Raw genomic sequence first — 12881 nt, 5'->3', positions numbered from 1 at the left:
GTGAGAGAGATTATTAGTCCCACTTCATAGGTGGACAAATACCAGTAAAAGTTAGGTTACAGCCCTAACCGGTTTGACTCAGTGGATAGTGCGTCAGCCTGCCGACTCAAGGGTCCCAGGTTCGATTCCCATCAAGGGCATGTACCTTGGTTGCGGGCACTGAAGTATGGTACATCTCAGGTAGAAACTGTAGTTTAACTTTAACCCTGCTGTTTGGCTTCTGTGCTTATTTGCTTTGTTTAACAATAGAAAAGTTACTTTGATTTTCTAAATTGTATAAGTCATCCCATTCGATTAAATGCCTTATTGATTGTAATGTGAATATCCCATGGGTTGTGGTCATACTGGTTTTAGAAAGCACATTTTCCTTTACCTGGGAAGGAAAGCACAGTTATCCCAAGGTCAGAGGGCTCCAGTTAACTATCCTTGTTGACTCAGTGTTCCAGAGACCCAAAACTGTAATTTAGATAACATGCCTAAGTTTAACCCAGGTCAATTCAGTGACCTCGAGACCCAAAACTATAATTAACATGCTGCTTCTGCTTCTGTAAACTGCTTTTTTGCAAACCAGGTTCCTCATTCCAAACCTTGAGATGTAATCAATACCTTTGTGATCTTTGCCTATATAAGTCTGGCTTTGCCACCATCTTATCACTGTGAGATTTGGGAAAGCAAAATGGCCCCTCATAGTCCTGGATTGCAATAAATGTGACTCTAATTCGACTTCTTGAGGCGTCCTTCTGTGATTTGCGGGGTACATTACAACAGCACAACCCCAGTAGGGAGTGTGCAGGAGGCAGCTGATCAATGTTTCTAACTCTCTATCCCTCTCCCTTCCTCTCTGTAAAAAAAAATCAATAAAATATCCTATCTAATAAAAGAGAAACATGGTAATTGGTGTACAACCGCTACCCTTCCCATTGGCTAATCAGGGCAATATGCTAATTAACTGCCAGCCAAGATGGCGGCCGGCAGCCAGGCAGCTTGAAACTAACATGAGGCTTGCTTGCTTCAGTGACGGAGGACTCCAATGTTCCCCGCCTGCCGCTGCAGGCCTCTGAGCTGCAAGCAACTATGTAACAAACATAGAAGCTAAACAAAACCCCAGAAACCTTCCGGGCTTCAGCCAGCAGGATCGCAACATTGTAAGCAAAGGCCAGAAACCTACTTTCAGCAGCGGAGGCCTAAGAGCTGGAGCCAAGCCTCAAAGCTAAACCTGGACCAGAATTAAAAAAAGAAAAAAAAAGAAAAAAAGGAGCGGTTGGGAGCTTCAGTCACCCCCAGCCTGAAAACAGCCCTCAGCTCCTCACCCAGACTGGCCAGGCACCCCAGTGGGGACCCCCACCCTGAAGGGTGTGTGACAAGCTGCAAACAGCCATCATCCCCTCACCCAGGCTGGCCAGGCACCCCAGTGGGGATCCCCACCCTGAAGGATGTGTGACCAGCTGCAAACAGCCATCATCCCCTCACCCAGGCTGGCCAGGCACCCCAGTGGGGACCCCCACCCTGATCCAGGACACCCTTCAGAGCAAACCAGCCGGCACCCACCCATGCACCAGGCCTCTACCCTATATAGTAAAAGGGTAATATGCCTCCCAGCACCGGGATCAGCGTGACAGGGGGCAGTGCCCAAACCCCCTGATTGCCCTGCGGCTCTGTGTGTGACAGGGTGCGGCGCCCCAACCCCCCCACCCCCCACGGGCCCTGCTCTGTGTGTGACGGGGTAGAGCCATAACCTCCCCATCTGCCCTGTCCTGAATGTGAGAGTGGCAGCACCCCAACCCCCTGATGGGCCCTGCTCTGTGGGTGATAGAGGGTGGCGCCCCAACCCCCTGATTGGCCCTGCTCTGTGCGTGACAGGGTACAGAGCCCCAACCCCCGTGATGGGCCCTGCTCTGTGAGTGACAGGGGAAATGCCCCAACCCCCTGATTGGCCCTGCTCTGTGTGTGACAGGGGGTGGCGCCGCAACCTCCCCATCGACCCTGCCTTGAGTGTGACAGGGGATGGTGCCCCAACCCCCCAATCGGCCCTACCCTGAGCGTGACTGAGGGTGGAATCACAACCTCCCGATCACCCTGCTCTGTGTATGACAGGGGGCGGCGCCCCAACTCCCCAATCAGCCCTGCTCTGAGCCCAACCAGGGGCTGCACTTAGGGATTGGGCCTGCCCTCTGCCACCTGGGAGCAGGCCTAAGCCAGCAGGTCGTTATCTCCCGAGGGGTCCCAGACTGCGAGAGGGCAAAGGCCGGGCTGAGGGCCACCCCTCCCCCCCAAGTGCACAAATTTTTGTGCACCGGGCCTCTAGTATTTAAAATAAAATAAAATAAATCAACATTCTCCTCTTTAAAAAAAAAAAAAGTTAGGTTACAGGTGTAGCTGAGTATTTCACAATGAAGGTAGATCTGTTCATTGTTTGGGACTATCCCAGGTTTAGGAGAACGTTGTAGCAACCCACAATAATAACTCCTTTATTGAGACAACTCAAAATGAGGCCACACAACAGATTCCAAAGTTCTGGGCAGTGGCACATGTTTTCTCAACACTCCAAATAGGACCCTGGCTTCTTTCTTCCTCATATTCCACCCCCTCTCCCACTTCAGTCCTCCACTGAGTTCCCCCTACACACACACACTCCCCAAACTGTGTTTTCACTTTGTTTTTCTTTGGTCTTATCATTCACAGTTCCTTGCAACTTCTAGAATGGGCTTAAGTAGATACCAGGAAGTATCTAATGCCTCCTTCCTTCCCATTTCCCATCATCGGCTTTTTAAAAATCCTCACCCGAGGATATATTTATTGATTTTAGAGAGGAAACCGGTGCGGGGGGGGGGGGGAGGAACATAGAAACATAATATGTATCCTGACCAGGGACCGAACCTGCAACCTTTTGGTGTACAAGATGACACATCAACCAAGCCACCCAGCCAGGCAGCTTTTTTGTTTCAATCCCTTATAGCTGTAGGGGCTGGCTTTTCTCTCTGAATATATGTTCAGTTCTCCTCAAGCAGAGCCTCTGGATAGACGCAAATAATTCTAAAGCCCTGAGCATCATGCACATCGGCCCAAGTTCTCCTGGGAGAGGTACCATTCTGCTCTGCATTCTGCCGCCATTGATCAGCCGCCACTTTTACCCCAGAGACAGAACTGAAGGGAAAGTAGCCTATTATGTGCAATTCACCCAGTGGACACTGGAGGGCTCTCCACTCACAGAATGCAAATCCAGCTAACAATCAGATCAAAGCTGTAGATGAATCTTTAACAGCTGCACTTAAATCTTTATTGAAAATCTTCTAAGTGCCCAACTCTGTGCTGGACATTTAACTTACCTTACTTATTTTCCTGAGTTCTAATAACAGTATTTTACTGATAAGATTGTGGCCCAGAAAAATTAATTATGCCTTAAAAGAATGGAGCCAGGATTCAACTTCAGAATCCATGCTCTTTTCCTATTTCCACATTTCCGTTCCTCATCTTTAAAAATGGGTAGCCCTAGTCCTAGCCGGTTTGGCTCAGTGGGTAGAGTGTCGGCCTGCAGACTGAAGGGTCCCGGGTTCGATTCCGGCCAAGGGCACATGCTCGGGTTGTGGGCTCGATTCCCGGTGGGGGGCGTGCAGGAGGCAGCCGATCGATGATTCTCTCTCATCATTGATGTTTCTATCTCTCTCTCCCTCTCCGAAATCAATAAATATATATTTTTAAAAATAAATAAAAATGGGTAGCCCTAGCCTGTTTGGCTCAGTGGATTGAGCGTCGGCCTGTGGACTGAAGGGTCCCAGATTCGATTTCAATCAAGGGCACCTGCCAGGGTTGTGAGCTTGATCTCCAGTAGGGGGTGTGCAGAAGGTAGCCTATCAATGATTCTCTCTCATCATTGATGTTTCTATCTCTCTTTCCCTCTCCTTTCCTCTCTGAAATCAATAAAAAAAAATATATTTTTAAATGGGTAAATTAAAACCCAGAAAAGTGATGAGGTTGTCCAGGTTCATAATAGTTCTAGCACATTTCTCTCATGAATGAGACAAATAAAACATTGAGCTTAAAAGATACTTATTTGATCCCTGGCTTGTGTGGTTCAGTGGTTAGAGGGTCTCGGGTTTGATTTCTGGTCAAGGGCACATACCTGGGTTGCAGGTTTGATCCCTGGCCCCAGTCAGAGCATGTGTGGGAGGCAGCCAGTAGATGCGCACAGTTGTTTCTCTCTCTCTCCCCCTCCCTCCCTCCCTCCCTTCCACTCTCTCTATAAATCAATGGAAACAATATCCTTGGGTGAGGATCAACAACAACAAAAAAGATACTTGTTTGTTTTAACCTGTTAGTTCTTTCACAAGCATGCATCTTTGGAGATGGAGACAAAGAGACTATGTTCTAATGAGGACCACAGGGAGTCTCCTTTTTTAGGTACAACATGGCTAGCAGTAATGGGCCAATGGGATTATAGTTAGCGCTGAGACTTGGTTTGAATCTTGATTCCACTACATACAAGCAGTATGATCTCGTGCAAGTTATGTGGCATCTCTGGCTTTTCTGTTTCCTTATTTATAAAATACTGATAATAATATGACTTGCCTCAGGGTAGGACTTGCCTCTGAGCAGTGAGAAGTGCATGTTCTGGAGCCAGGTTACCTGGATTTGCATCCAGCTTCTACCACTTTCTGGCTGTGTGACGTTGGGCACATTGACTAATCTCTCTGAACCTGTTTCCTTGTCTGTAAAGTGAAGTAGCTAGTACTCCATAGGAATAAATAATATATAAAGAACTCAAAAGCATCTCCGACCCACAGTAAACAATTGACAAATGTCAGCTATTCTCATTTGTAGGGTTAATAAATGTGACGTTGGTAAAGCTATCAGCACAGCACTGGGCACACTCAATGCCTAGTAGCTCTCTATTTCCAACACACGATGAAACTTGGAAAAAAGAACTATAGGTCATTGAAGAGAAGGGAAGCTGAGGCCCCTGAGCTGCCCTCAACAGGCAATAGAATTGGGAGTTCAAGAAAGCAGAAGACATCATTTCTCTTTGAACTCAGATGAGACCAGAACTCCTGCAGGTTGGGATCTCAGCAGCTTGGATCCTTGGGATTCACCAAACCTGTCGCTCTCTCTACACTCTCTGGGACAATGGTTCTCAACCAGGAGTGAGTGTGCCCCAGGGGACACTTAGCAACATCTGGAAACATTTTGGTGGTAGACAACTGGGGAGGGGGGCTGCTACTGACCTCTAACAGGTAGAGAGGCCAGGGATGCTAAGCCTCCTCCAATGCACAGGACAACCCTCACAGCAATCCCTTTTCTAGTCTAAAATGTCTTTAGTTCCAAGGTTGAGAAACCCTGCCCTCGGGCTAAGATCCTCAGTGGCTTAGCAGGACTTGGATGGGGTTGGGGGTGAGTAGGGGTGGGAGTAGAGGGAGGAGATCCTTGTTGGAAGTGCCGGAACGGTGGAGGCAGCCGCTCTGCCGCCCACAGGAAGGGCCCCAGGGCAGCCTTTTCTTCATTATCAATGACCAAAGGAAACAGAAAGACACTAAGAAAACAGAGCCAACTTCTTTATGTGTTATATTTTTCATTAATAAATAGGTTTTCTTCTTTAAACACAGAACATATAACAGATTGAAACACGCCCCCCTCCCCCCATTCCAAAGACAAGAGTCTATAAAACAAATGCCAGCTGTACTGCCCTAGGGGCAGAAAAAGTCTGGTGACCCCCACCCAGCCCTGCCCCCTGCAGCACCACCACCCCCACACTGCAAGAGAAGGGGGTCCAGGGCTTCTCCCTTGGACCCTGGGGACTTAGGTGAGAAGCATGTGAATGTATGATGTCACCTCCCCATGAGGCATGGGCTATGCGAAGATGAGGTTTCCTTCTCATTGGCTCTGACCAGCTCCTGTCCTGATTTCAGTCATGAAGCACCAGGCTCAGCTCCCAAGGGAGCTGCCTCACGGCTTCCCCACTCTCCATTCTTCTGTGGCCTCCTCAGAGGGGAAGGGCAGGGCTCAGGGGCCCCTCCCGTCCCCTGGCCTGCATGGAAGCGCTGGGTGGAAGAGGCATGATGCTGAAGGTGAGGCTCTTGTAAGACCCCTGAGCCCATGGGGCCAGCATGCCCCCCACACCCCCACACCATTTCTTCCTCTGGAGTGGGGGGCACTGGGGCAGGCACCCCCTCCACCACCTAGTGCCTGGCTTGGGGTGTGATGGTTCTTTCTTAGTGTCAGGTCCTCAAGCCGGGCCTGGCTCTTTCCTTGTCCCATTCTTGTCTCCTTCCAAGCCCTCACCGTGGCAGTCTGAAAAACTCGTTGTCCAGTGTCCTAAATTGTCTCCTCCTCCCTCTCCCCGCGCCTCTGCAACCCGAGGGAGGGAGTGGGAGGTTGTCTCCCCTCTCCAACCCCCGCTTCACATAATGGAACAGCTTTTGGCCTTTTCCTTCTTGAAGGTAGAAGAGATGAGTTCAGAACGACTGGGGAGGTGGAGCAGTCGCTTGGAGAAGCTCCGGACGGGGCTCTTTGGGGGCATCGGGCTGGGCTTGCTCAGACACACCGTGGATGCCGTCCGGAAGATGCTGTGGATACTCTTTTCTGAGGTGAAAGCTGAGCCTTCCAGGTAGATTTCCGCACCCAGCTGCTTGGCTATTGCACAGCCCTGCAGGGGGAGTGGGGATTGAGGTCACCGATGCAGTGGTCCAAATGGCTCTGAAACACTGCCTCCTGTGTTAGTGGTACTCCGGGGGCTACTCCAGATGGGACCCAACTGCCAGTCTCCCACCATCACCCTCTGCTAATTATTTTCTGAAGGTGAAGCCTGACAGCACCTTAGCATCACCTGGGACAATTTTAAAAGCATATTGATAGCAAAGGACTTGTATGCACGCATATTAGCATAACCAATGGACACAGACACTGAGCGGTGGGGGCTTGCCCGGGGTGGGAATGGCTGGGGGGAGGGGGGTCAAGTGGGGAAAAGGGAGACATATGTAAAACTTCAGACAATAAATAAATTTAAAAAATAATAAAACAAACCCATATTGATGCCAGAACAAGTAAATCAGAATTTCTGGGGGTAGGGCCTAGGCATTAGTATTTTTAAGAGCTCCCCAGACAAGTCTAATATGAAACACTAGTTTTAAAAAAATGAACCTTTACTCCCATGTGCATAAGAAATTATCCAGGATCTCATTAAAAATGTAATTCCCATGTCTTTCTCCCAAAGTGACTCTATACATATGGAGTCAGGAATTCCAATAAGCACCTCTAGTGATTCTAATGCAGGTGGTGCACAAACACCATCTGAGGAACACAGAGGAATGCTCCCCTGTCACCCTCTAGCATGAATCTGGGTGAATGAGTGCCACCTCTATCCAGGTGATTAGTTGCTGATTATCGATGAGAGATTATACCAATTCTCTCTTGCTATAGTGACAGAGCCTGACCAAGGGCGTCATTTCAAGTCCTTTGTCTATAGCCTTCTCCACCCCACCCCAACACACAGTGGCGCGCACACACCTGCTCATATGAGATGGGTGCCTGCTTCTGGTGGGACAGCTCCATCAGGGTGCTCAGGTCTGTTCGCAGGTCTGTCTTGCAGCCAATAAGCAGAACACGGGTGCTGGGACAATAATCTAGGATTTCCGTCCTCCACTGAAGAGCCAGACAAAAAAGGAGAGTCAGTGGCTGACATGCCCAGAGAAGCCCAGCTGGCAACATCACACACCTAGAGCTGATCACCAGCCCAGCCATCCCTCTGAGTCACAGCATCGCCACTGCACAATGACATCATCTTCCAGCCCATGAGGACCTGGGGCCACAGGAATGCTGACCCAAGAGCCTGTCCCCTCTTTCAACAGCCCAGTCACTAGAGAAAGAACTAGGGTAGATCTCTTCCCACTCTCTGCCAAGCAGTTGAGCCTGGATCTGCTCCCTCAACCCAGTCAGAGGGCTCCACAAATTCAGAAAGCCAGGAGGAAGACAACCAATCTCTTCCCAAGGGAAGGTGATAGTTTCCCAGAGACTTCTGGGAAACTAGCCTAGTTCCACAAGGTATCCTGGACTCCTCTGTATGATCAGATTTTGCCACCCGGACCTAAGCATTTCCTACCAGCAGCTCTGTTCAGGCCTGCCTGGCTTGCCCAGTTCTAGTGGGCCTGGGATCAAGGTCTACAGAAGCTGCCTCCAGAAAAACGCATCCCTGACCCTCAAACCATATCACCAAGAGGTTCTCTGACTCTCAATCCTTCGCTTCCTGGGTTTTCAACACCACCCTCCCTTGCTGGTCCTCTGGCAGAGCAGTATAGGGGAGGGGCAGGAGAGCCGGGTTCTAGTCCCAGCGATGTAGCTAATGGTGTGGCCTTGGGAAAATTTCTTCCTCCCCTGGCCCCAGTTTCTTTCTGTTACACAAGAAGGGATTAGATGACAAAGTCCTCAATGCTCCTTTCTGTTCTCAAGCTGAGCTAGAGAATGTAGAGTTTCAGCCTCACCTTCTTGAGTGCACTGTCCACTGTCTCCGGACGGCTGATATCAAAGCACAGTAACACTGCGTCCGAGTCGCTGTAGCAGAGTGGGCGGACATTGTCATAGTAGGGAGAGCCTGTGATGGGGGAGAAAGAGCTGATGATGAGCCATGGCAGTTTCCCTCCCGACAGGCCTAAACCCAAAGAGCCTGGGAAGATCATTCTTGGTCCCTTAGGTTGGTTGGCCCCACCCATCTCCCAGGGGAACCTGCTGCCGCATGGAAGCTGGGACCTGACCACCTGCCAGAAGCAATGCATCTTCCTTGGCCATGAAAAAAGGGAGAAGGGGCACAGTACCAGGAGGGTGGAACATGATTTGCCCCTGTCTAGGTCTCCTTAATCGAAGGTGTGCCAGTTCTGAGTCCCCGAGGAGGGTGCTCCCACCCCTGCAGAGACCAGAGCTTGTTTAGGGTCTCCTCTTTTTGAGAGTCTGCCTGCTGCACCACCTCTGCCTCCCTTTTCTGCTCCAAGGAAGAAACAGACCTGCCTGTTATATAACAGCTGCCCTGCTTGTTCGCCATGGGGTCAGACTCTAAGAGGCTGGGAGGGATTCAGTGCCCTGCTCCTCCTCTACCCAAATCGGCTTACACTGAAAAGGGCAAAAAGAAAGCTGCAGCCCCTGTCCCCCCAGATCTCAGGGAGACAGTCTCAAAGACAGCAGCACCAAGAGCTGGGGATTTAGAGCAAGGGTCCTTCACTGGGAGGGCAGTAGGCAGTGCAGACCCAGGTGGTCTAATATGGGAGAATGCTAGGAGCTGAGACTGCCCCCACCCCTCCACCCTGGGAAGGAACAGTAGCAGATTTGGAACCCAGACAATCCGTGCTTAGAATAGCAAGCAGCCCCTCTCCCTGCACCACAATCACCATGGAAACTGGGGGGAATCCAAGTGGGGAGGGGGTTGGTTGTTAAAAAAAAAGAGTAAAGGGGAGTTGGGTAGCTGCCGGCTCCTTCAGCAATCTGCCCCCATCCCCTCTCTGAGGTGGGGTCGCATCACCCGCAGCACTGAGCAGAGGGAGCACTGCAGCGCTGGGAAGGGGGAGGGGAGGAGGCCTCCATCTGGCTCCAAGCAATCCCCCTCCCCTAAGACCCGAAAGTGAATAATGGGAACAGGTTCCACCCAGGCCCCAATGTTGGGAAGCCCCATCCCACACTCGGCTGCCACTTCCTCCTTCCTTACGTGCATCTAATTGAAAGAGGGAGTTTGAGGATGACTGATAGCCAGCATCCTTTTGGAAATTGGGCGGTAGGGTGGGGTGGGGATTCGATGTAGGAAACAGAGACCACCTTGCTGATTTTCCATGATCTGGATTGGAATTCAAAGGCTGCATTCTGACTGTGGGAGGAGGGGGAAGCAGCAGGAAGTAGTGGTGGTAGAGGGGAGTGGCGCTTTGGGGCGGTGGTAGTGGAAAGAGATGAGCTGCAGTAAGATTCCGGGAAGATTGAAAGGTGGACAGGCTACAGCAGGTGCAAAAGCATACATCATGCAGCCAACTGCGTTCCCGCCAGCTCCAGCCAGCACCGCACAGGCCAGGAGAGCCAGCACCCTGCCTCCCAGCCTCCGGAACTGCAGCCCAGAAAGCAGAACAGGTTGAGGAATTTTTGTTTTGCTTTGTTTTGTTTTGGGGAAGGGAGGGCAAGGGGAAGTCTCATTTTCTGTAGACCCGTCCCATCCCCTACCCCAAACCTTTTCAGACCTCAAAATTGGATCATGGGAACAACAGCTCTTTGGAGGAATAGGACGGCATATTTATTATATGGAACAGGAAACCCCTAGTGGGTTCCTCTTTAAACTCAGCCTGAATATGCATTTTGAGAGAGGAGCAGATTTTATTTTCTTTCTTCTATTCCTGGCTCTTAGTCCTTAATGACGACTCTGAACCCAGTCTATTTTAAAAGGGTGGGGTAAAGAGATAATGGGAGGGAGTCAGAATCAAGGCAAGGGGGAGCCTAGCGCTGAGGGTTTTGGGTGGAGAGGCTGGAAAAATACTGCTTCCTACATCCCAGAAAGACAGGGCACTTCTACCTCGGCCGGCCTGTGGGGGGGAAAGGGCCCCCTCCCGCCACTATCCACAATGTGGCTGCCCCATATTGACTGTCTCCCCACCCTCTGAAGCCTCGATGATGCATCACCTCAGCCCTGAGCCGCAGCGCTATGACAGCAGAGCTGAGCTGCGGCAGCGGCCAGCGGCGGCCAGAGATGGAATGCAGGAGAGAACACCGAGTCAGGAAAGGAACACTATTTCCCCAAAAGCGGGCTTGTTTCCTTGCCTCAACCACAACTGCCTCCAGCCACACTGCCTTCTGCCTCCTTTGGCTTTGCTCTGGGGCAGGAGAGGCTGTGTGTGTGGCAGCAGGGTGTGAACATGGAGAAGCCCCGTCTGACTGGCTGCCCCCAAGAAGGATCCAGGGTTTCATTTGCCTCGCCATCCAGCCCGCCGAAGGATGAAGCTAGACCCAGAGAAAGGAGTGGCTTCTGGGGTTCTTCCATTCTGCACCCCAGGGCCAGCCCCTCCCCCTACACCCAGTAGAGGAATCTTCAGGTCCCCTTCTTTCAATTTTCTGGCAAGCACCACACTCCTTCTCCCCATCAAAGAGGAAAACAATGTCTAAACGGCAGCAGCTGCCACAGCCCAGGGGCGGTGAGAAGGGCCTTTGGGGCCAGCAGCCTTACCTGAGGTGTCCCAGAGGCTAAGCTCCACTCTCTGTTCCTCCGTCTCCAAGCAGGCTGTGTAATTCTCAAACACGGTGGGCACATACGTCTGTGAAAAGAGAGGGACTGTTCACACCCCAGGCCCCCCGCCCTCTGGCTACACAAGAAGCCACTCACTCACCCTAATGAGATACTAACATGGCCAGAGGAGGGGATACCTGGGCGGAGGGACCCCATGGGATGCAGGGGCAGGTAGAGGCACAGGCACTGGCTCCATCAAATTAAGAAAAGGGAATGACTTTCAGCCCGGGACATGCCCCCAGAGTTTCGATGGTCGGGGACACACACACACACACTCCCCTCATCCCCAGATTTGTCTGTCTCCCAATTTCAGAGTCACAAGCCAGTTCTAACTCTTCTCCCCACAAGCCCCCTGGACCTACAGAACAGTAGAAAGGGGCAGCAGGAGATTGCCTGGAGCCGTGCTCACAGAACCTTTGAGGTTGGGGTGAAGGGGCAGGCACGTATTGCGTCAAGAAAGCCCAGATTCTAGAATGTCTCCGGTCCCCTCTCCAGAGAGCAGACTCCAGGCCGAAGGGAGGTAGGAGGGGATCTGATGGGGCCTATGGGTGAAGAGGTGAGGAGGAGCCAGCACCAGCGGCGGCAGAAGTGGAACAGGTCTCAGGGGGAAGCTAAGGCAGCAGAGGGTGGGGTGGGGTGGGGTGGGTGGGGAAGGAGAGACCGCTCTCCTGGGCAGGTGGGAATCTATCCCGGGGAGGCGGGCAGGCGGGCGAGGAGAGAAGCCGGCCAGGGGGGCGGGCAGACAGCTCACCTCGGGGTAGCAGTCCTTCGCTAACACCTGTAACATCGCCGTCTTCCCACACTGCACGTCCCCCACCAAAACGAGTTTACATCTGGCCACGACTGGCTGGGGGGCCCGTCTTTCCTTCATGACTGTAGCCTCCGCGGGACGTGCACGCCGGTGCCGAGAGGAGAGGGTTGCGCCAGGTGCGTCTCAGCACGCGAGCCGGCTGGGTTCCCTGCCTCGCTCCAACTGGAGAGGGGGCCGGCACAGCCCCCTTATATCTGCCCGGGCGAGCCAATCATAAGAGGAGGCGGACTCTGTCAGAGCCAATCCCGGAGGTGGGATCCCCTCCGGCAGCCAATGGCAGGAGGATCTGAGTCAGCGCCCTTTTCCTCCCTTCGCTTTCTCTTAAAGCTGCACCTTCCTCTGGAAGGGGATTCCCACGGTTTGCAATTGTATTAGGAAGAGGGAAGGGACTTGAAGACAAATTTATTGGTCTTGAGTGTCCACCAATTAGTGTCAAAAACTAGCCATGACGGTAGAAAGTGAGGTCAAGCTAGAGCTGTCCCAGAAGAGGAGGACCCGCCTGAGCTATGGGCAGGTGGCACCCCTGGGTGGGGTGGGGGCAGAGATCTCTGACCTATTTGTTCCCTCTAATCCCCATCCAAACCAGTTCCCGCTCTTGGCTTCCCCTCCCAGAAGCTTCTGCTCGGTGCCTTTTCAGTTCCTGCGATTCCCCTTTCAATTCCTGAGTCTCTTCCTCAGGAATCACCTTCGCCAAAAATAAATAAGTAAGAAAGCCTCTGGCATCATCTGGAAAAACCCCACACAGGCCCTGACCCAGAGATGGGCAGAGAGAAAGGAATGAGAGTGGGGTTGGGAGAAACGGTGACACCAAAGCAAACAAAGTCTGTCTGTTGGGCC

The 12881-nt window shown here is 51.8% G+C and overlaps 1 protein-coding gene across 1 annotated transcript; it reads right to left on the bottom strand.

Annotated features, from left to right (window-relative positions):
• Nucleotides 1–5531: 5531 nt before the first annotated feature.
• Nucleotides 5532–12224, bottom strand: RND1 (Rho family GTPase 1). Its single transcript, XM_036301209.1, has 5 exons — nt 11985–12224; nt 11174–11261; nt 8469–8578; nt 7498–7632; nt 5532–6637 (listed from the first exon to the last, which is right to left on the bottom strand). The coding sequence occupies exons 1-5, from the start codon at nt 12102–12104 to the stop codon at nt 6392–6394; spliced, it is 699 nt and encodes a 232-aa protein (XP_036157102.1). The 5' UTR covers nt 12105–12224; the 3' UTR covers nt 5532–6391.
• Nucleotides 12225–12881: the final 657 nt, after the last annotated feature.

Source organism: Myotis myotis, unplaced genomic scaffold (genome assembly GCF_014108235.1).
Source record: "Myotis myotis isolate mMyoMyo1 unplaced genomic scaffold, mMyoMyo1.p scaffold_m19_p_3, whole genome shotgun sequence".
Classification (NCBI taxonomy): domain Eukaryota; kingdom Metazoa; phylum Chordata; class Mammalia; order Chiroptera; family Vespertilionidae; genus Myotis; species Myotis myotis.
This window is presented reverse-complemented; position numbering and strand designations above follow the sequence as displayed.